At 39.0% G+C, this 24,561-nt stretch overlaps 1 protein-coding gene across 1 annotated transcript in view; it reads left to right on the top strand.

The window, feature by feature from the left end:
• DOK6 (docking protein 6) overlaps positions 1-24,561 on the top strand; it is a 391,087-nt gene that overhangs the window by 127,632 nt on the left and 238,894 nt on the right. Inside the window, exon 2 of the mRNA XM_052660529.1 lies at positions 2,386-2,493. Within this exon, the coding sequence (XP_052516489.1) occupies positions 2,386-2,493 (108 nt within the window). The remainder of the gene's footprint in view (positions 1-2,385; positions 2,494-24,561) is intronic.

Raw genomic sequence — 24,561 nt, 5'->3', positions numbered from 1 at the left:
TTTCTACTCAGATTCATGTAACTGTTTTCACTTTCACAATACTACTATGACTACTACTCTGCTAATAAAACAAAATCTGGAGAAGTATCTGTCTTAGTCATTGTGGGCTGCCATAATGCAATGCTGTAGACTGGGTGACATAAACAACAAACATTAATTTTTTTCACAGTTCTGGGGGCTAGAAGTCCAAGATCAAGGGCCAGTGTGGTCAGGTTCTAAGGAGAGTCCTCTTCCTGGCTTGCCCACAGCCACCATCTCACCACATGCCCACTTGACCTCTCTGTGAGGGCATGGAGAGAGGGCATGCTCTCTGGTGTCTTGTCTTGATGGTGATGATTTAGGTGCTCAGTCATGTCCTACTGTTTGCAACTCCATTGACTATAGCCCGCCAGACTCCTCTGTCCATGGGATTTTCCAGGCAAGAATATTGGAGTGGGTTGCCATTTCCTTCTCCAGGGGATCTTCCTGACCCAGGAATCGAACCTGAGTCTCCTGCCCTGCAGGTGGTATCCTGCAGGCAGATTCTTTACATAAGGACATAATCCATTAGGACACTAATCCCATCCTGAGGGCCCCACCCTCAAGATCTCATCCAATCCTAATTACCTCCCTAGGGGCCCCACCTCCAAACCATCACATTGGGCTGAGGAATCCAACAAACCATATGCTGATATCATATTATCATCAACATTTATATTACATCTTCTAATGTTTTACTTTGGGATGGAGATTAATAAGGGGTCAGCAAATAAATAACTAGAACTTTGCGTGTGACGCACAAGCATGTAGAAAGAAGAGCTGGAGCTCTGAAAGGCTAACTCCTTGTTTCCAGTGAGGGGTTAGGAGACTTGTGATGGGAGGAGACACATCTCCACCTGGTGGAGAAGAGATGCAGTCAGATGTGCTGGAAGCCCGGGGCTGCCCTTCACTCACTTTGCAAAGCCACAAGCAAGGAGCTGGAAAAGCTGGCAAGAGTAAAGTGAAATTGTGTATTTGAATCATTCTGTTTATTCTGCTTTTATGATGAAAAGGTCTTCACGTGACTGTTCTGAGTGCCTTTGAACAGGGTAAAGACTGTCTTCTAGTGAAAAATGAACAATGCACACTCCAGAGGAATTACAGTATCTGGCCTGTATTAGTTCCCAGGTGGCGCTAGTGGTGAAGACGCTGCTTGCCAGTATAGGAGACCTAAAAGATGCCGGTTCGATCCCTGGGTCGGGAAGATCCCCAGAAGAAGGGCATGGCAACCCACTCCAGTATTCTTGCCTGGAAAATCCCATGGACAGAGGAGCCTGGAGGGCTGCAGTCCATAGGGTTGCAAAGAGTCAAACGCGACTGAAGCTACTTAACCTGCACGTGCATAGCCACTTTGCAGTTTAAATAAAGACATAGAAAAGAAATAGAGTGATCTGATTTTCTGGCAATGGAGAATATTAACTCCTGCAAAAATATACATTTCTATAAGACTTTGAAATAGGAAATTTGTATTTCTGGACCTCTTCGGTGGTTGAAAAGGAGACTCTTTTAATTACTTTGCCTTAAACATGCCTGTGGAGGGAGGGTGATAAGCAGGGCATGAGTTGATAGTGTAAGAATCAGTCCTGTAAGTCAGGAGGAAATCCAGAGAGAAGGGCCTGTGTTTGTGTAATACATTCCTCTATTTTTTTTAAACTAAAGCTGAAGAGATGTTTGTTCAGACAGATGTATGTTCAAATCCTGATACTTTTAACTATCCTAAAGTGCTGGCAACCTCATATAGTGAATATGAGGATTAATGTGTCTAAATTTTTTAATTTACTTAAAATTTATTTTAAAATGCTTATTGCACCAATAAGAACTTAATAAATACTAGTTGCTATGAAAATATAAAGGATGAAACAGATGTATCCATTATAACAAACATCTCTTTCATTTTCTAAAGTAATATATGAGCGTTTAGGTTTTTTAAAATTAATAGTACAAGATAAGTTAATTTTTAAATGTGATGTCTCTCCAAAAATAGTAAATTGAGCATTATGAAAGTACTTAAGTTAGTCAATTGTTACTTCATTATCATGGAAAACAGAATTGTGCGTCACTAGAATGTAAGAATTTTTTATGGTGTTGATACCCAGATGATTTAATTAGACTGAAGAGGATTGGAACCAGTGCACTGAAAATCTCACAACACAAAATTTTTTCACATAAAATTTTATATTTAATATGGTTTTTAAGTTTTGCTGATATATGAAAGAATAACATGCCTATGATCCCAATTTTTTCTCTCTGTAAAACAAGTGCATTTAAAATAATTTATTCCCACTGGCTTAGTTGAATAGATAAACCTCTGATGCTACTAAATGCATGTAAAAAGAGAGAGAATAAGATTCCTGTATTTCCTTTCAGATTTTCAGACGTTGCTGGTTGGTTTTCAAGAAGGCATCTAGTAAAGGACCCAGAAGGCTAGAAAAATTTCCTGATGAGAAGGCAGCATATTTCAGGAACTTTCATAAGGTAAGTCATGGTCTCTGGAATCTCTGGGGAATAACTTGACCCTTGGCAACAACTGTGGAGACATTTCTTTTGATAGATAAAATCTTCAGAGGCCATAATGCATGGCTAGGATAAAACGTCCCAGTGCTGATAAAATGCAAAAGTTATTTTTCTCCTTTATTTTAATCATCTACTGTAAATGCCAGTGGTACCTCTGCAAAATGAAAGGCTCATTTTTATTGCTACTTTGCAAAATGAGATGCCTCATAACTCAACCAGATCATTTCCCAAGGTGCTGAGTAGGCAGTTTCCCTCTGTTCAGGTTAATTGTGCATTTGTTACTTTGATTTTAACTGTGGGCAATGTTTAGGAGATAAAACTTTTGAGGCTGGTGTGAGCAGTGTTAATGACACTGTTAATGTACAAAGCACTTGATGTTTACAGCTTAACAAGAAAGCGATCGTTGTGCATGCTGATATGTAGAGATGTGGCATAAATCCCATGAGTCAAATATCAATTTCCTAAAAATATGTGAGTATGAGTTGAAAGTTAAAAGTATGTAAGAAATCACCGTAGAATGATGCTGAATGTGCTGCTGAAAGTTATCTCTGGTGATAATGTCAAAACGAGTTAGGTATTTGCTAGTAAGATGGAGGATTCATGATCAGAATGCAGAACTGTGGAGCAGTGTTGCTTTTTGACAGAATGCCCACATAAGCTTAGGGAAGACCTTAATTCCTTTATGGCGGTAACATAGAATAAGTTACCCTGAATACTGTAATGAGTCTGTGGAACTTATTTTCTGTGATATATAGTTCTTATTTCTTCTTTTATTAAAAGATAGAGTGCATTCCAGGGATGAGGAGCATGGCAGGGCTAAATAAGCATAGCACCAAGGATTTTTTGTGAAGAACAGGGAAGCCCTGGCTTGCTGCAGTCCTTGGGGTCACAAAAGTTGGGCGCAGCTTAGCAACTGAACAACAAAGGTTTTTAGGAGAGTGAAACTACTCTTTGTTATAACGGTGAATGTATGCCATTATACATTTGTCCAAAGCCATAAAATATACAACACCAAGAGTGAACCTTGCTATAAAATATGAACTTTGGGTGATTATGTTATATTAAAGCAGATTCATTCATGAGTTATAACAAATGTGCCATCTGGTGAGGATGTTGCTAATGGGAGAGGCTGTCCGTGTGTGTGTGCTCAGTCATATCCGACTCTTGCGACCTCGTGGACTGTAGCCCTCCAGGCTTCTTTGTCCATGGTCCTCTCCAGACAAGAATACTGGAGTGAGTTGCCATGCACTCCTCTAGGGGATCTTCCTGACCCAGGGATTGAACCTGCATCTCTTGTGTCTCCTGCATTGACAGGTGGATTCTTTACCACTGCACCACCTGGGAAGCCCACGTGTATATGGGGGCAGGCAGTAAAAGGGAAATCTCTGTAATTTCCACTCAGTATTGCAATGAACATAAAACTGCTCTAAAAAGTAAAATCTATTAAAAATAGATTATTCAGCAATCATGTGCTAACCAATTGTATTACACAAATAGCTAGCAGTCATTTGTTTTAGACTTGAACCTATATCATAAGGCTTAAAATGTGAACTTCTTTAACTCTCTATGAGGTATTCTATATATTAATACACGTTTATAACTGGAGAATCCAAGTTTAAGTTCCTACCAAAACACTTATAAGCTCATGGGAGTTTGGTTTTCTCTTGAGTACATGGATTTTAAAATCGTTATATCACATGTCTGTTTTTAGAGGAAAAGATATTTGTAGCCTGAAGTCATGTTGATATTTTGTATGATGATAAAGATCGTGGCAATAGTTTTAAACCTGACTTAATAAGAAACTACCAGGTATGTCTGTGACATTTAGTTTTTGAGTAAAATTTTGAAAGACTAAGCATAGTATATGTTCTGTGGATTCCTGGTCAGAACACTTGCCTGTTGGTCATTGATGTATCCTGGCTGCCCACTCTCTAGCCAGTGCATCTAGAGTCCTCATACTCAGCCATCTTTTACTTGACAAATGGCAACATTCCAGTATTGTAACCACTTATTAGGGTTAATAGTTTAGACTGAAATAAGGTATCTGATTTATACGTTGCCCTGGGCTCTTCACTGGGAATACTGAGATATACGTATGCTGAAAGAGTTTGTATTCCAGTGAAAAGACACCCATATGCAGATAACTTTAATTCAATATGAGCAAGTCTTAATAAATTGAAAATAGTTGAAGTCATAAAGAGTGTGTTCTCTGACCATAAATAATTTAAATTAGAAGTTGGCGTTATCAAGTAAACTCTAATTATTTGGGAATTAGCATATTCCAAGGGGTAATAATCAAAAAGGAAATGCAGTAGTCACAGAGGCTATTAGCAAATATTCTAAACTCAAAAATCATAAAAGTATCAACATGTGTGAAATATAGAACTACATGAGTAATTACAGGGAAATGTGTATCTGTAAGTTCTTACATTACAAAGAAACAATAAATGGAGGAGAAAATATCAATGAAATAAAAACCAAAGTAATAATAAGGAAATTTTATAAAGTCCATAGCTGCTTCTTTAAAAAAAAAAATTTACTTGATAAACTGTTAACCAAATTTATCAAGAAAAAAATATTTTAAAAAATCAAAGACTGGGATGAGTAGATGGGTTATCCACTACAAATTCTACAAATATTAAAAGGATAATAAGAGTATATTGTGAACAAATGTGATTTAAAATTTTTGACAAATTAAATGAAATAGACAAACTCCTCGAAAGACACAAACCACCCAGGCTTATTCAGTAGTTCAAGATCTAATAAAAACTTTTAACTTACAGTTCAATAATATTCCTACCAAAAAATCTTGATCTCCATATCATTTCACTTGTTAATTAATACTATAACATATTTAAAGTGAAAAAAGAATCCACATAAATTCTTAAGGAAAATATAAAGAGGAAACCCTTTCAAACGCACTTTATCAGACTGATAAAACCAAAACTGAAAACCAAAACTAGACAAAGATGTCATATGGTTAATTTAGCAAATACTGGCCATTATTCATCTAGACTAGATATGATGGTAATTTCAATGAATTTGATAGTATTGAAGTTGGAGGTTAAAGGACAAATTTTGGGTATAGTTTGTGAAAACAGACTGGAAGTACTTATGGATTAAATGTAGTGTGTAGATGAAGGGTTGGACTCATGTACTTGAGCAACAGAGATGAGGAGTGGTGCAGTTTATGAAGATGAGGAAGACAGAAGAGCAGCCTTTGAGTACAAATCAGAAGATTTCACTTAGCATATGTTAAATTTGAAATGTATATTAGGTATTCAAACTAAAATGTCAAGTAGTCAATTAGATAAACAGATGTGGGCTTGGGTGGGAGAAATGTCACTGTTAAAGTTATTCATTTGACTGTCATTGGCCTGTTGATAGTACTTTACTCTGGAGCACTGGATAAAATGTCATTAGGAGAAAATGAAGGAAAAGGAGATAATTAACATTCCAACACTTAAAGGATGAGCAGCGGTGGAGGGTCCAGGAGAGAAAGCTGAGACCAGCAGGAAGTAAGAGCAGAAGAATGACTTGAAGGGTAGACCACTGGAAACTAAGAGAAAACTGTGCTAAAAACATTTGAACATACATTTTTTAAAAATTCTGAACGAATGGTCATCTGTGTCTAGTTGTAGAGATTGAGAAAGGTGACAGAAAAGGGACTGTTGGATTTATAACATGGTCTTCGATGGCTTTGCCAAGAATTTTTTCAGTGAAATATGGGGACTAATTTCACTTGGAGTAGCTTACACGAGATTGAGGGAGAAGAAACAAACAGCAACCCAAGCAATTATTTTCAAGATATTTTGCTGTAAAATTGAGCCTGTGTATAACAGTTGTTTTTAAAATATGAAATGTATTTAATATCCTGTATGCCAGTGGGAATAATCTAGTAGACCAAAGATGTGATGATTAGATGTTTCCTTTGTATAATGATAGGGTTTGGTCTTTAACAGAACCAGAGAGCTTTCATTTTAACAAAAAAAGAAGAAGAAAATGACTGTAGATATAAATGGGTTAAATAAAAATTAATGTTAGAAAACTATCACTAACACTTTTAAAACATACACAATTTATGTATGTGAGCTTTCTGCAGTCTGTGAGAATTGAGTCACGAAAGATCCTGTGGAGCACAGTGAGAATAGGAATGGTTCATCTTCTAATAAATAACTAAACAGATATCACTGACTGTAGCTTGGAGCTTCCTAAAGCACATTAACTACTAGATTCAGTGTATGTGACAGCTAAAATGTACTTTTCTGGTGGGTGTGTTAGGAAGATTAAAGTTTTCTGTTATTACAACTTATCCTTCACAGCATTCGAGAGTCTAATTCTGTTTCCTAGTGATTTAAATTTCCTTTCAGAAATTTTATCTTATTTTTTCTTTGGTGATTGCAAAGTAATACCATGAAGTTAGACCAGTTTTGATATAGAAGAACAGTTTCGTCATGATTCATCAGTAATAAGAAATCTTAAAGGGTGTTTTCAGGAAAATATATAAATGGTCTCTTCTCTTATTTTAATACTCTGTTAGCAAGTTTTGCCTAATGCTTGACTGGCTATCTTATTATAGGCTTAGAGTGAAAAAAAAATCACAAGCTTTCCACTTTGTATATGTTAAGTTTGAAATGTCTCTTAGGCATCCAAAGAGACAAAATATTCGTATCAACCTCACTACTTCTCTTCTTCTTCCTACAGTCTTAAGTAGCTCCATGACACTGATTTTTGCTTCTTTTTTTTTCTTAATATATAGCTAGCATTATTTAAAGTCTCATTTATCATCTCTTCTATTAGTCAGTACTGCCATTCTTTATCACTCACACACAATAAAGTTGTACCTAGCCATCAAAATTATATCACCTTTAGGCAACTCGGATGTTCCTCAAGTTAAAGTAAAAACTTTTCATGTAAAAATTTGCTTTCACTGGATGAGATAAGGAACATACAGGTGCATCTTGCCTATAAAAGTAATTTCCATTCTGCTACGAAGGAAAAGAGGCTTGCCCTGAATATTGGGAGGTGACAATCAAACCCAATTCAGTATAACAAATAAAGTGCTATTTTAATTAGATATATAAAATATTTTGGCCACCTGATGCAAGGAGCTGACTCATTGGAAAAGACCCTGATGTTGGGAAAGATTGAAGGCAATAGAAGCAGGCAACAGGAAATGAGATGGTCAGATAGCATCACTGACTCAATGGGCATGAATTTGAGCAAACTCTGGGAGATAGTGAAAGACAGGGAAGCCTGGCAGGCCGCAGTCCTTGGTGTCACAAAGTCAGACACGACTTAGTGACTGAACAGCAACAGCAAGATACATTGCTCTGTGAGACAACAATGTCCAGTGACAAAATAGATACTGAAGTTCAGAGGATGAAGATAAGATGCTCTTCTTCTTTTCCCGGTAGGGCGAGTCGCCCTCCTTCTCTAGGAGTACTGAGCCATAGAGAAGATACTACCTGTGAACTCTCTGAGGCTAGAGCAGTCAGAAAATGTTGAGTTCTTATCATTGTCGTCTTATGTTTTTACAGTCTGAGAAAGTCAGGTTCTAAATAGCTAACTATAATGAAATACGATGAAATGTGGTAATAAATTACAAGGGAACGGTTGTCTACCTTTGGAGAACAGGACTTTCCAAGGCGCTTCTTTAGATCGCTCTGTTTTTGGCAAAGCCAAATAATGGAGAGGAATGCAATATATGAGGGAGAAAAGGTGAATAAACATACTGAAAAGTTACACTGTATGGTGAGTTGAAGAAAATCTGAGGTATCTATCTAGTGTTGGCAAAGCTTGAGAGGACCACGGTGATGGATGGTAAGCTCGAAGGACGTTGATGCGGTCAGTGAAGGGTCATAAATGCCTTCCATGTGACTTTGACCTTTGTCCTTTAAGCAACAGAGCAGTTGTGAAGGGCTTTAAATGGTTTTTCATATCATCAAATATGTATTTAGAAAAAAACAGTTTGTGTGACATCACGTCAAATGGATAGGCTAGTAGAATATACATAGAGAAACAATATAATTAAATGCTGTAATATTGTCATTTCCCCAAAATAGACAACACACTCCTGAATGGAGAAAGGTGAAGTGAATGAAGAGGAGATAGATTTTGGTGATATTTTCCAGATACAGTCAAGGAGAATTAGGAAGACTTACTGGAGACGTGGACGGACCTAGTGTCTGTCATACAGAATGAAGTAAGTCAGAAAGAGAAACAAAACATCATACATTAGTGCATATATGTGCAATCTAGAAAATGGTGCAGATGAACTTGTTTCCAGGGCAGGGCTGGAGATGCAAATGTAGACGACGGGCATGTAAACCAGGGGGCAGGGAGGGCGGGATGAGCTGGGAGAGTGGCACTGGCACACACGCGCCGCCGCGTGTCAGAGTGGGGGCCTGCAGCACAGCACGGGGGCTCCGCGCGGGGCTCGGGGCTCGGGCTGGCCCAGAGGGGCGGACTGGGGCCGGGAGAGGGGCCCACGAAGCAGGGGCGCGCGTCTCCATACACCCGCTGCACACTGTCGCACAGGAGGCGCTAACACGGCCCTGCAAAACACCTGCAGCAAGAAAAAAGACTTAGTGACTGATTGGATATTGGGGAAATGGAAGAGACAGGAGTGAGACTTGATGCCTTTCAGGAACTGGATGAGGGATGGGTGGTCGTGCTGTTCACAGAGACAGGGTGTAGAAAAGGTCATTGTTCGCATGTTAGATTTTGAGGGATTTATATATGGTATATGTACGTATCTACTATTAAACAGTTGGAAGTGCAGCCAGATTATAGTGAAACTACCCAGGAGATCAATTGAAGAGAATTCTTATGAAGATGAGCATATATTAACATCTGTAAAACCTTGAAGTGAAGTGAAAGTGAAAGTCGCTCAGTCGTGTCTGACTCTTTGTGACCCCGTGGACTATACAGACCATGGAATTCTCCAGGCCAAAATACTGGAGTGGGTAGCTGTTCCCTTCTCTGGGGGATCTTCCCAACTCAGGGATCAAACCCAGGTCTCCTGCATTGCAGGAGGATTCTTTACCAGCTGAGTCACAAGGGAAGCCCAAGAATACTGGAGTGGGTAGCCAATCCCTTCTCCAGATGATCTTCCTGACCCAGGAATTGAACTGGGGTCTTCTGAATTGCAGGCAGATTCTTTACCAACTAAGCTATCAGGGAAGCCCCTTATCAGTATAAAATAAACCATTTTCCCTAAAAGACACTGACCTTAGTTCCAACCTTCGGGTGACATCAGGATATTTCACAGATATTTCAATTATAAATTTATCTAGACTTACAAACCAAAAAGTAGAAACTTGGACTGAAAAAAAAAACAAAAACAAAAACAGCTAATTCAAGGAATGTTAGAATATTATGAAAAGTCCCATTTAAGTGAGAAACTGCTAGTGAAATAAACATGAAAATCCTAACCAGTATTATTTATAAAATGTATAGTCACTACCAAGACTCTTTAAATATACTACTAGCTGAAAAATGGAATAATTCTAAAGAGATAATTCTAAAGTCTTCTGGAATTTTAATGCTGGAGAAGACTCTTGAGAGTCCCTTGGACAGCAAGGAGATGAAACCAGTCAGTCCTAACTCTGAATGTTCATTGGAACAACTGACGCTGAAGTTGAGGCTCCAGCACATTGGCCATGAGATGAGAAGAACCGACTCACTGGAAAAAACCCTGGTGCTGGGAAAGATTGGAGACCAAAGGGGAGACAAAAGATTGAAGGCAACCCAGAGGATGAGATGGTTCGATTGCATGGCCGACTCAACAAACATGGATGTGAGCAAACTCTGGAGACAGTGAAGGACAGAGGAACCTGGTGTGCTGCAGTCCATGGGGCCACAAAGACTCGGGCACAACACAGAGACTGAGCAACAGCAACAGCCTCTGACAGGCAGGTCAATAAGGAAAGGTCTCTGTGTGAAAAAATGTGGCATATTTAAAAATCTTTGTTTTCCCTCAAGCATTGATGGTCAGTCCAATTATCAGATCACCAGAACTGGGGCGGGGGGGGGGGGGGGGGGGGGGCGGAGACTTCATTTTCAAGATGGCCTAAAGATATAGACCTTTATGGATTTTCCAAATTATTCAATTTGTTAATGTTTAAATACTAAAGCTGAAACTCCAATACTTTGGCCACCTCATACAAAGAGTTGACTCATTGGAAAAGACCCTGATGCTGGGAGGGATTGGAGGCAAGAGGAGAAGGGGACGACAGAGGATGAGATGGCTGGATGGCATCACCGACTTAATGGACATGAGTTTGAGTGAACTCCGGGAGTTGGTGATGGACGGGGGGCCTGGCATGCTGTGATTTATGGGGTCACAAAGAGTCGGACACTACTGAGTAACTGAACTGAACTGAAATACCTTAAAATTGTGATTAGTCAGTTATTTTGATATGCTCTAAAATACTCTACAGTGTTCAATAGCAATTAATTAAAATAATCAAATGAAATATTTCGAACCTAAGTGAGGGGCTTCTGAAAAATAATCTAAAGATACAATTATTTCTGCACCAAGTTTAAATTAATGCTATACTCTATGTGGAACATACATATTCTAGAGCTTATGAGTATTAATGATCTCATTTAGACATTTGATATGTTTACTGTGAGAGAGATCTTGCAGCATAAATCAATTTTTATATGAAACTGCCATAAGATGGTATGTACTTTTTTTTACTTCTTGGCAGAAAGAAATTTGAAATTCAAATCACTAGCTGCTGAAGCGAGTTATTAAAAATGCATTAGGGTTGAAAATGTGGCTGTATATAATTGTCATAACAGATATTCAAAACAAATTTATCCTCAATGAAAACTGAGCTAAAGCAATTTACATAGAATCAGCAAATAAATTTTCCTTAATTTCCTAAGCAGATGAAAAAGAAACAGTTTATAGAAATTTTAACAAAGTAAATATGAGTGCAGCCTGTGGGGAGGAAAATATAAATAAAGTCCCTTAGAAGGATGAATGAAGATAGACCTATGCGAAGTTCTACGTGACACAAGAAAAGCAATGCTCGTTTTGGGACCAGTCTTATTTCTAAATCCCCGACAACCTGACATTGAAAACATCATCTTATTCCATCCTCTTTACTCCTATTGGAGTTGTCAGTATTTAACTGTATGTAAACATCCAAGAGAATTGGGGAAAAGATGGAAATGTCCTTATGAAGACTAGCCACCTGTAAATAGAGCGTATCCTTTTGCTAGAAGGAAAAGCATCGGGAACTGTGAAAGTAGCACTGTGTACAATGTGATGTCTTGAAGATTTTCACTTTGATTCCATGAAGAAATAGCTTAATGCTTAGATGAGCAGCTCCTGGGCACCACGTGAAGAATAATCATTGGTGTGGATCCTCCTGAAACCCCTCCAGAAGTTCCCGTAAGTGAACTTCTGGGATAAGTTCACTGGAACAAGTGAGTGATATTCACTTATTCAGGTTAAGGCATTGTATCCACTTGTGTATTTACTCATTCATTCATTCATCCTCCTATAATCCCTTAGTTTGAAGACATCTCAGTTTCTTGAACAGAAGCTTCCATGGACACACACCTTGGCTCCTGCAGCAGTCACAGTTAATCCATGGTCATTTATTAATTGTCTCCTAATATCTGAGTGCTAGTGGTAGTCATTCAGGGAACACTCATAGAAATGGAATACAAAATGTTGGTGTGATGTGGGAGAAGATGAAGGGGGGCTATGCCCAAGGCTGGATGCTCTTGACTGACAGAGGTGGAGATCAGCAAGAAAGGCCAAGGGTAAAGACTTCTGGATGGAGAGATTTTGTGAAGTTGTGCTCCCAAAATAATAAGGAACTTGCAGAGGGAGACTTGATCTTTGTAATTTTGAGTCAAGGCCAGTTGAAATTTTGCAGCATCTAAGAAATCTTAAGTAATGATCGTTCTGTGTGGTTTAAGGAAGTCTTAGAAAAGCAACCACTCAGTCATCATGATTTGTTTATTACCTACTGGTCCATGAGAGTCATCTCTTCTGTGAGAAATAGGAATCACACTCTTAGAAAATATCTGTAAGAGTATTCTGGGCTTGATTTAGAGTATGCAGCAGTAAGATTTATGTTAGGAAAATTACTGTCTTTGTTCACTTTTTTAAACTACTCACTTGTGTGTAGGCAGTCATACACAGTGGTACTACATCAGGGGAAAGTGTAGTGTGATTTAAACAATGTCTTTCTCTCACTTTCCTATCTGTAAAATGCAAATAATATTATAGCTCAGAAAGTAAGATGACAATTTCATGTAAGATGATGTGTAAATGTAAAACAGTTAGGGTTATACAAGTCATTTCTGCCTCAGATTTTGCGTCTTTGAAACCAGGGACATTTTTCATACCAACTTTAGAAAAATTCTGAGACCAATTTGCATGATAAAGTAATTTGTAGTTTCAAACAAGCCGTTTTCCCTGGTAAATCAGATAGTAATTTCAGAAAGAATATTCAACAGCATTATTTTGTTATGACATTATTTCCATCATTTCTGAAGCACTTTTACATATATATAATGGATTTAGATCCAGTGCCCTTAATTATTATTTCAGAATATCATCAATGCATCTGGAGTTTTTCAAAATCTCTTTTTGCCCATTAACAAACTCGACTTAATTGTGTAATATCTGACAGATGCAGCAGGAGAAATGATAATTGCATAATGTTCACTGAGGATAAATTGTTTTTCTATCATTAATGGAATGTTATGTATTACATTTCAAGTAATGAATGCATATTTATTTACAACTTACAATTTTAAGGATGTTTCAGTGAGACTTTATTCTTGAATTATGACTTTGTGCCTTGCTATAAATATCTATATATCGTCTTTTATAAATAATGGTGTTTAATGTTTGTTTCAAATTTATATAATATTTTAAAAATTATAAATCCTTTTTACATCTAATACTTCAGTAACAAAAGGTAAAATTTTAATTGCCCATGAAACAGTCTTAAGTTAAAAACCAATAATATCCTCTAACCTGATTTTATTTAGAGAACATATTCTTAGTTCAAGAAACCATAGGCTTTGAGAGTCAGTGAAATTCTTGTTTTGATGATAATTATTGCATTTGTTAAATTATGTGTAGAAATAATTTTGAAATCAAAATTATTTTTATACATAATTTGATGTCTAGACTGAAGAGGTGATTGAATTCCTTATATACAATATTCAGGGAAATTAATGTTTTTCCCCTACTTATTTGGAGACAAAGAGAGAAAATAAGAGAGAGATTGTTAAGTGTTATGCAACTATTTTCCCCCTAGTTTTCCTTTGAAACAAGTTAATCATAGAAATCCGGGTACTATAAAATTAAAATTTAATCAGATTTGCAGTAGACTGTATTTCTCCACTAATCCTTTTACCCTTTCATAAAAAGATTTTCTTGGTGTATTGGGAATTGTCCTAATCTTGGAGCTACCAGGAAGTTCTCATAGTCTTAGAGCTGGTACACCTGACTCGCTGATGGTGGACCTAAAAGTCAGTTTTGCTCTCTTTTATTCCAGTTCTACCTTGCAAGTAAACTCACAAGATCAGACCCATTCTTATCCCCCAAGCTTGGATATAGTATGCACTATAATCACATTTGAACAATAATTGGAATGTTGCTTTCACTTTAATGGCAACCCACTCCAGTATTCTTGCCTGGGAAATTCCATGGACAGCGGAGTCTACAGTCCATGGGGTTGCAGAAAGCCGAACATGGCTCAGCAACTAAACAACTAAAACAGTGATCATACTCTTTTCCACCCTGTGTCCTTTACTAGAGAAACATAATTGTTCCCATTAGCTATATTAGGAGTTATCACATACTAGGCCATAGAGAGCTGAGCGGAAGACTAACTCAGAGCACTGGGAAGTTGTAATTGTCATATAATTAATAGCAGTTGACCTGCTAGAATTTCATTAGAATATCATTCAGTTGACTTTCTATGGAAAGTGGATTTCCCTCCCTCCCTCTCTCCCTCCCTCTCTTCCCTCTCTCCCTTCCCCTCTTCCCTCTCCTTCCTTCCTTCTTTTTGTTTTTCTAGTGTGATAGAAAAAAAAAAAAAATGACCTTTTCCAGTTCTGGCCACAGGACTGGCCAAATTTCTCCAAGCTAGGCTTCAGCAATACATGAACCATGAACTTCCAGATGTTCAAGTTGGTTTTAGAAAAGGCAGAAGAACCAGAGATCAAATTGCCAACATCTGCTGGATCATTGAAAAAGCAAGAGTTTCAGAAAAGCATCTATGTCTGCTTTATTGACTGTGCCAAAGCCTGTGACTGTGTGGATCACAATAAACTGTGGAAAATTCTGAAAGAGTTGGGAATACCAGACCACCTGGCCTGCCTCTTGAGAAATCTGTATGCAGGTCAGGAAGCAACAGTTAGAACTGGACATGGAACAACAGACTGCTTCCAAATAGGAAAAAGAGTATGTCAAGGCTGTATATTGTCACCCTGCTTATTTAACTTCTATGCAGAGTACATCATGAGAAACGCTGAGCTGGAGGAAGCACAAGCTGGAATCAAGATTGCCAGGAGAAATATCAGTAACCTCAGATATGCAGATGACACCATCCTTATGGCAGAAAGTGAAGAGGAACTAAAGAGCCTCTTGATGAAAGTGAAGAGGAGAGTGAAAAAGTTGGCTTAAATCTCAACATTCAGGGAACTAAGATCATGGCATCCGGTCCCATCATTTCATGGCAAATAGATGGGGAAACAGTGGAAACAGTGGCTGACTTTATTTTTCTGGGCTCCAAAATCACTGCAAATGGTGATTGCAGCCATGAAATTAAAAGACACTTACTCCTTGGAAGGAAAGTTATTACCAACCTAGACAGCATATTAAAAAGCAGAGACATTACTTTGTCAACAAAGGTGCATCTAGTCAAGGCTATGGTTTTTCCTTTGGTCATGTATGGATGTGAGAGTTGTACTATAAAGAAAGCTGCGTGCAGAAGAATTGATGCTTTTGAACTGTGGTCTTGGAGAAGACTCTTGAGAGTCCCTTGGACTTCAAGGAGATCCAACCAGTCCATCCTAAAGGAAATCAGTCCTGGGTTTTTATTGGTAAGACTGATTTTGAAGCTGAAACTCCAATACTTTGGCCACCTGATGCATAGAGCTGACTCATTTGAAAAGACCCTGATGCTGGGAAAGATTGAGGGCAGGAGGAGAAGGGGATGACAGAGGATGAGATGGTTGGATGGCATCACCGACTCAATGGACATGGGTTTGGATGGACTCTGGGAGTTGGTAATGGACAGGGAGGCCTGGCGTGCTGCGGTTCATGGGGTTGCAAAGAGTCGGACATGACTAAGCGACTGAACTGAACTGAAAGTGAACTGAAGTGTGATAGAACTCAGCTGCAAAGATTGATTTAATTGCTATCATCATTCATCTCTATAATTGATTAATCTATTTTCTTCTCATTCCTTAATCCCATTCATCTCTCCACTTCCATTACCATTATAATGAGTTTGATGGGAAACTTTATGTGAATCTTATAAGTGTATACGGTTGATTTCTTGAATATGTCCTGCTTTGTAAATTCACTTAATATTGTATTATAACTTATTGTGCTTCTTATTTTTAATTCTTGCTGCATTATGGCTTTTAAGACCTGTTTGTCAGTTGCTTCTGTTACATTGAGCCTGATGGTTTGCATCCATTGTATTTTACTTCTCCATTTTTCCCAGTGATAGAAACTAGATAGCCACCTACTGCTCATTACCTCAGACTGCGGTAATTAAGATTTTAGTTCTGTGTCTTTATGACCCAATGCGAGCAGTTTTCTGGGATATATAAAAAGAATGAGATCATCGTGTTGAGTGTGGGAGTGCCTGAATATGTGCAACCAGATGAATTTCCGGAAAGCATCTCTACTGTATCTATCTACTTGGTACATGACGGTTCTGTATTCTCACATTTTCATTGACACCTACCATTACTCTTTAAGTTTTCCCAATCTGATGGGTGTGAAGTGATATTCAATTGTGTTTGAGCATAATGTTTTTCTATTGCCAGTGAATTTGGGAAATTCTTCCTATGCATAATTGCTTTCCAAATTTATTCTTCTCTGAACCATTTGATCATATCATTGGTCCATATCATACTGGGGTCCCTTTATTTTTCTGGCTGTTTTATGAGGTTTTCTGTCTATTCTAAACACTAGTCTTACTTCAGTTTTAGATATTATAAATAAATTCTCACCTCTGTCAACTGTCTATTCACTTTCTGGAGTCCAGAAATCTCCAAACTTGGATGTATTCAAATTTGCCCCTTTGCCAGTTAGGCTTCAGAAGCTTTCTTTAAGAAATACTTCCCTACACCATACATCACAAAGGTATCATCTGACATTTTATTCAATTAGGATTATAGTTTTGTCTTTCACCTATCTGGTGTCCAGATCTTATATGAAGTTAGGAACTCCATTTTTTTTAATACTTAGGGATCCAGTTTTCACTAGTCTATTTGTTAAATGAGCTATTTTCTCAGTTATTGTGGTGGCACGTATTTTACAGGGCTTCCCAGGAGGTGATACTCGCACACATAACGTTTTTCTCGGATTTTTCTACTCTGTACTGTCTGGATGTTTGTTCTTGGACCACTAACATGCCACTTGTCTTAAACTGCCACCAGATCACATGATGTTATAGCATTTGTTAGAGCAATTGTTTCCCAAACACACTCAGTTCTTACTTTACGAAGGTACCTTAGCAATTTATCTAAGGGCATAGAATATGCTTTTTTTTACTTTGGGCTTCCCTGGTGGCTCAGACAGTAAAGAATCTGCCTGCAATGCAGGAGATCTGGGTTCTGATCCCCTGGAGAAGGGAATGGCACCCTACTCCAGTATTCTTGCCTGGAGAATCCCATGGACAGAGGAGCCTGGTGGGCTACAGTCTGTGGGGTCACAAAGAGTTGGACACAACTGAGCAGCTAACACTTTCACTTTACTTAAGCTTCTCTCTTTAAGTTTTAAATTTTTCTCCAACGAAATCCATGGGTACTTTACAGTTTTTCTTGCTATAGTGAAGGTAATTTTTTCTAATTAACAATTGTTAGTGTAGACGGATCCTGTTAGTCTCTTGCGTTAACTATATTTGATAACTGCTGTATACTTTTGTTTTAATAGTTTTTTCCTATTAATGCTGTTTGTATTTTCATATCGGTGATCATATCGTCTGCAAATATGGATACTTCTGTCTCCTCCTTTCTTAGTCTTTTTCTTACCTTCCTGTCCAGGACCTGTGCTACCTGATCAAGAGCCCCTTTGCCATTCTTCCAGTAGGAAAGGGACTGTGTCTAGTACTTGTGCATAAAGTAAAACAAGTTTTGGTGAATCAATTGTAAATAAAATCCCTTTCTATTCTTCATATGTCTAGGGGTCTTTTTCTCATAAAAGTATTGAACTGTATCAATGATGTTATTTTTTTTAGCCCGCCGAGGTAACCATGTGATTTTTCTCATGGAGTCTATCAATTTTGAGAACTACTTTTAGACACTTTCTGATGTTAGCTATGCTTTAGGTGACTCAAGGTAAATACAGATGTGTTCTTTGCTTCTTAGGAAACTAATATCTAGAGAAATAGGCCTCTATACACATTTTTTTTTGTCATTTTCTTCCTGTCATTTTACCTTCATTCAGGACAACTGACTTTAAAGCACAAATTGGCTGTCCAAATTCAAATAACAGTGTGTAATCATGTTGGAGAAGACTCTTGAGAATCCCTTGGACTGCGAGGAAATCCAACCAGTCCATCCTAAAGGAAATCAGTCCTGAATGTTCATTGGAAGGACTGATGCTGAAGCTGAAACTCCAATACTTTGGCCACCTGATGCAAAGAACTGACTCATTTGAAAAGACCCTGATGCTGGGAAAGATTGAAGGCAGGAGGAGAAGGGGACAATAGAGGATGAGATGGTTGGATGGCATCACTGACTCAATGGACATGAATTTGGGTAGACTCCAGGAGTTGGTGATGGACAGGGAGGCATGGCGTGCTGCAGTCCATGGGGTTGCAAAAAGTTGGACATGACTGAGTGAACTGAACTGAACTGAATCATGTAAGTTTCCTAGGTTAGCCTAACAGACTACTGCAGATTTGTCTTAAAATTGCTATTTATTTTCTCTAATGTCTGCGGATCAGAGGTCAAGGGTCAGGGTTTTGGCTGGGCTGCACCCCCAGAGTCTCTGAGAGGATCCTCAGCCTCTGGTGGCTCCAGGGGTCCATTCAGCCTACACGCACATGGCCGTGTCCGCTGCGTCCTGCCTCACAGCTCCCTCTGCTCCTCTGTTCTCAGGACTCTGGTCATCAGCTCCAGTGTCCTCACTGAATCCAGGATGCACCCCTCTCAAGGTCCTGCCCTTAATCACACCTGCAAAGACCCTTTTCCCAGATAAGTTCCCAGTCACAGGTTCTGGGGTTTAGGACCTGACATACCACTGGGAAGGGCGCTCTTCTACTCATTACTGTCACTAAAATATCTAAAGTTGTGCATCTACTGAGCAAAGTCCTAGAAGCTGTGGTGTCTCTGCTAGTATCTGTGTAGCAAAGCTCTGCCTCTCAAGGGGAGAATGACACGAGAGCTGACAGACCTGTTTCATGCCTTTTTGTTTTTAGAGTCAATGAAACATGTTGAGAGAGAGACCAGGATGGGGGGTGGCGGGAGAGAGGGGGAAGGAAAGAGCCATGGAGATTTCCTGTTTAGTGCTTATTTTTCCTTTGTACTGATGTTCTGCATTTCTTAGCCCTGAAAACAGATTCTTTTTTTTTTTTCTGTAATAGACAACTTCAAAATAATTTTGGAGCAATAACATAAAGAGTTTTCTGGGATACCTTTCATCCTCCCTGCAATCTGAGGCTCTTTTGTAGTTGAATTCTCCTTCCTGTGATGACATCTCAATTAGCCATTGTTTGCCATTATTAAATAGCATGGATTTCAGAGCAGTAGCTATCGCATAAACTGGTGGGAAGAGCACCAGTGTGAGAAGCAGGAGGCGTGGCCAGGTTCTGGTCATCACTCTAGCTTGTGCTGGCCACCCCGAGAGGACAGCCATTTCCTTTTGGTGAAGTGAGGGCAGCTCAGCTCTTGGTGTTGTAAGGTAGAATGATTTTGGTTGAAAGCAACAGAAACCCCAATTCAAACAACTTAAAGACGAGCATGCTCACATATTACAGCATGTCCAGAAAAAGAAAATGGCTCCAGGGTAGGTTCATTCTTGATTCTTGCTCAAGAATGAAAATTAAGGACCTGTGTTGTTGTTGTTGTTGTTGTTGTTGTTGTTGTTTTCCCCCTCTTTCCTGTCTCTGCTCTGCCATTTGTATGGTTGCCCTCATCTTCAGTCTACTAGAATGATAGCTGAAGCATCTCTGAATTGTGACACCCAGACAACACAGCATCCCCCGGAGAAGGGGCTAGATTCATCTGGTGGTTACCTCCAGATTGGAAAACATTTCTCTAAAGCCACCAGAAGACTTCTGTGCACAAGACACTGGTTATACTTAGGTCATATTGTCTTTCTTAAACTAATCATGAGCAAGGAGACTATAACCCTAGGAGTAACAAATTCTACCATGATACTGAGAGTGAGCGATGCCTACCTGGGTAAATGGGTGACATGACATAGGGGTGCACAACGAACAAAATCAGATTCTATTAGGAATGAAAGAGCTGGAACTGGATGCTGAGTAGACAGCCAACGGTGACTGTTATAGTTAATTCTAAGTCTACTGTAATTTTATCCATAATTATTTTCTCTAGAAGATGCATTTTGTAATGTAGTTTAATATTTGAGTGGCGTGTGCTTGCTCAGGTGTGTCTGGCTCTTTGTGACCCTGTGGACTGTAGTCCACCAGGCTTCTCTGTCCATGGGATTTTCCAGGCAAGAATACTGGAGTGGGTTGCCGTTTCCTTCTCCAGAGGATTTTCCCGACCCAAGGATCAAATCTGTGTCTCTTGTGTCTCCTGCATTGGCAGGCAGATTCTTTACCACTCTGCCAGCTGACAGCAGAACTTGTGATTATTGATTATGAACATGTTGGGATTGTCAGACAGCAAACATGAAAGTGTGTCACAAGGAGCTTAAAAAATGAGTTATATTGATTTTTTCAATGGTACACATTTCATATTTTTCAGTGATAGATAAATATAAGGAAACAGCTATTAGAAAATAGATATAAAATTTTTGGAAGGAAGAAATTATACACTTTCTATTCAAATATTGTGACCAGAATATTAAAGCATACAATATATAGGGTAACACCAATACTTAAATTATAATTATGAGCACTTAGGACTTGGGCTTTCAAAAGAGATTGATATGTAATAATGGAAATAATATACAACTTTAGTAAGTTTTTCACCTTTTCTCTTACTGGAAAATCAAATTCTCTATCCTAATGAAGAGAATTTTACTAAACTATCTTCTAAAGAGTTTATTCCCCAAAATAAAAACTCTAACCTAATTAAAACCACCATAGGAGATTAGTAAAATGTCAGGAGAGATAAGAATTATTAGTAAGATTAATAAGAAAGAAGAGTGCAGTTTGTATTCTGGTTCATTTGAATATACTTGAAAAAATCTGAAAGTTAAGTTCTTTAACTTTTCAAAATATAATTATCTTTAAAGGAAGAAACTGAATGCCTCAATAGGCTGTATTTAATCTCAATTGTCATGACAGTAAACTGATGAGATACTTTAAAATTAAAAAAAAAATCACCAAACAGGCTTTTTTCAGTTATTTATCTGTATACTAATTACTGAAAATTTATTTTATGCTTGTGAGAAGCTGGTTTTAGAAAAGGCAGAGGAACCAGTGATCAAATTGCCAACATCCGCTGGATCATGGAAAAAGCAAGAGTTCCAGAAAAACATCTATGTCTGCTTTATTGACTATGCCAAAGCTTTTGACTGTGTGGATCACAATAAACTGTGGAAAGTTCTGAAAGAGATGGGAATACCAGAGCACCTGACCTGCCTCTTGAGAAATCTGTATGCAGGTCAGGAAGCAACAGTTAGAACTGGACATGGAACAACAGACTGCTTCCAAATAGGAAAAGGAGTACATCAAGGCTGTATATTGTCACCCTGCTTATTTAACTTCTATGCAGAGTACATCATGAGAAACGCTGAGCTGGAGGAAGCGCAAGCTGGAATCAAGATTGCCAGGAGAAATATCAATCACCTCAGATATGCAGATGACACCACCCTTATGGCAGAAAGTTGAAGGGGAACTAAAAAGCCTCTTGATGAAAGTGAAAGAGGAGAGTGGAAAAGTTGGCTTAAAGCTCAACATTCAGAAAACGAAGTGGCATCCAGTCCCATCACTTCATGGGAAATAGATGGAGAAACAGTGGAAACAGTGTCAGACTTTATTTTGGGGGGCTCCAAAGTCACTGCAGATGGTGACTGCAGCCATGAGATTAAAAGACTCTTACTCCTTGGAAGAAAAGTTATGACCAACCTAGATAGCATATTCAAAAGCAGAGACATTACTTTGCCGACTAAGGTCCGTCTAGTCAAGGCTATGGTTTTTCCTGTGGTCATGTACGGATGTGAGAGTTGGACTGTGAAGAAGGCTGAGAACCGAAGAATTGATGCTTTTGAACTGTGGTATTGGAGAAGACTCTTGAGAGTCCCTTGGACTGCAAGGAGATCCAACCAGTCCATTCTCAAGGAGATCAACCCTGGGATTTCTTTGGAAGGAATGATGCTAAAGCTGAAACTCCAGTACTTTGGCCACCTCATGTGAAGAGCTGACTCATTGGAAAAAACTCTGATGCTGGGAGGGATTGGGGGCAGGAGGAGAAGGGGACAACAGAGGATGAGATGGCTGATGGCATCACTGACTCGATGGATGTGAGTCTGAGTGAACTCTGGGAGTTGATGATGGACAGGGAGGCCTGACATGCTGCGATTCATGGGGTCGCAAAGAACTGGACACGACTGAGTGAGTGAACTGAACTGAAAGTGAATAGTTTAATATGCACAGTTAGGCTAAGGGGAAAGATATATAGCATAATAGTATGGTAATTTTTAAATTTTACTGTAAACCTTCATTTGTTCATCCTAACTTTGCTAAGTATGCAAAGGAGATCCCTCTGAAAAACTTGGGCTTAATTGGAGAAAATATCACTGTGCCCTTCAGCCCATATCAGATTCCTCCTGAAAGTTCTACAAACGAAGTAATGGTAGAACAACTAAAATCTAATGAACTATTTTCGTCTGCAAGTGAAGCAGCTTCTCTTTTGTTTGGTCTTATTAAGTGATACACAGAAGTATGCCCTCCATTTCAGAACATATAGCCCAGTGAAGCTGTAAGCTATCCTCTTCTTTATCTTTAATCTTTTCTTTTCTCATCAGATATGAAAGAGCCAATCACTTAACAGGTGTCTACTGGTCTTCACTGAGAAAAGCATATATTTAAAATGAAAAAAAAAATCCTATATAGAAGTCTAGTTATGTAGAGAATTGATAAATAAATGACATGAATTAATAAAGGAACAACTCAATAATTTACTTACTGAGTCCACTGTACAAACACAACCAGATTTCATAATGAGTCGGGAAGCCATCTAAATTCAGATCACACTGTCAAGGGCTTGAGAAACACCACCTACCACCACCATCAGCGACAGGCTATTAACTGTGCATGAGTCATTCAGGGAAGGTTAAGGGAGGCTTGTTGGTCTTGATGAATGAGTGTGAGCTTGATGGGAAGCTGAAGGAAGCTCCAAGAAGACTATTCTGTTACAGACTCTGTAACCTTTGAATGCTGTTGTACCATCGCTAAGTCGTGTCTGACTCTTTGCAAGCTCGTAAACTAGCACGCCAGGCTCCTCTGTCCTCCACTATCTCCGGAGTTTGCTCAAATTCATGTCCATTGAGTCAGTGATGCTATCTAACCACCCCATCCTCTGTCACCCCCTTCTCCTCCCGCCCTCAATCTTTCTGAGCATCAGGGCCTTTTCTAATAAGTCAGCTCTTCACATCAGGTGGCCCAAGTATTGGAGCTTCAGCTTTAGCATTACCTTTAAAGAGCACATTTCTATTCAAGTCAACTCAAAGACTTTGTACATGGCTGGACACTAACTTGTGTCCAAGGTTAATGTAGAGAAAGATGATATTCAATTTCCAGGAAGGAACTGAGTCATTAAAGTCATTGAGTCCTTGCTAAGGAGTGAGAACTTAATTTTAGGGTGTGATTAAATGGTTTTAATGCCTTGTGGCTCAGACGGTAAAGAATCTGCCTGCAATGTGGGAGACCCAGGTTTGATCTTTGGATTAAGAGTCCCTGGAGAAGGAAATAGCCACCCACTCCAGTATTCTGGCCTGGAGAATGCCTTGGACAGGGGAGTCTGGCAGACTACAGTCGTTGCAAAGTGTCAGACATGACTTAGCATCTAACACTGACTAACTAACTGAAGGCCTGATAAATGAAGGGGCATGATAAAACGTTTGGGTTAAAAATATAAGTCTAAGACCAGTGTGAACAAGACAATGGAAGATGAAGGGTATGAAGGCAGATGGAAAAACAAATGGAAATATTTGAGATGAGAAAGAGCAGTAGTGAAGTTGTGGAGGGGAAGGGAGAAGGGGCGTGTGCATGAAATAGATGCTGGCAGAGTTTCAGGACAGAGCAGGTGTTGTGGGCCCAAGAGAAGCCTGTGTTTGAAACAGTGGACCTCAGAATTGTCCATGCAGGCAGCACTCTTTTCGTCATAACACTAACATATTAATTGTCATTTTCACTTTGTTTTGGAGCAAAGGCAATAATAGGTAAAACTGCAGCAGGAATCAAGGCAGTGGCTCCAAACAAGGTTGTTGTTTAGTCGCTAAGTTGTGTCCAGTGCTCTTCGACCCTGTAGACCGAAGCCTGCCAGACTCCTCTGTCCAAGGAATTTCCAAGGCAAGAATACTGGAGAGGGTTTGCCATTTCCTCCCTTGGGGGAACTTCCCGACCCAGGGATCAAAACTGCGTCTTCTGCATTGCAGACCAA

The sequence above is a fragment of the Budorcas taxicolor genome, chromosome 22, assembly GCF_023091745.1.
Source record: "Budorcas taxicolor isolate Tak-1 chromosome 22, Takin1.1, whole genome shotgun sequence".
Taxonomy (NCBI): Eukaryota; Metazoa; Chordata; class Mammalia; order Artiodactyla; family Bovidae; genus Budorcas; species Budorcas taxicolor.
Note: the sequence above shows the minus strand (reverse complement) of the source record. Positions and strands in the feature narration are given on the sequence as shown.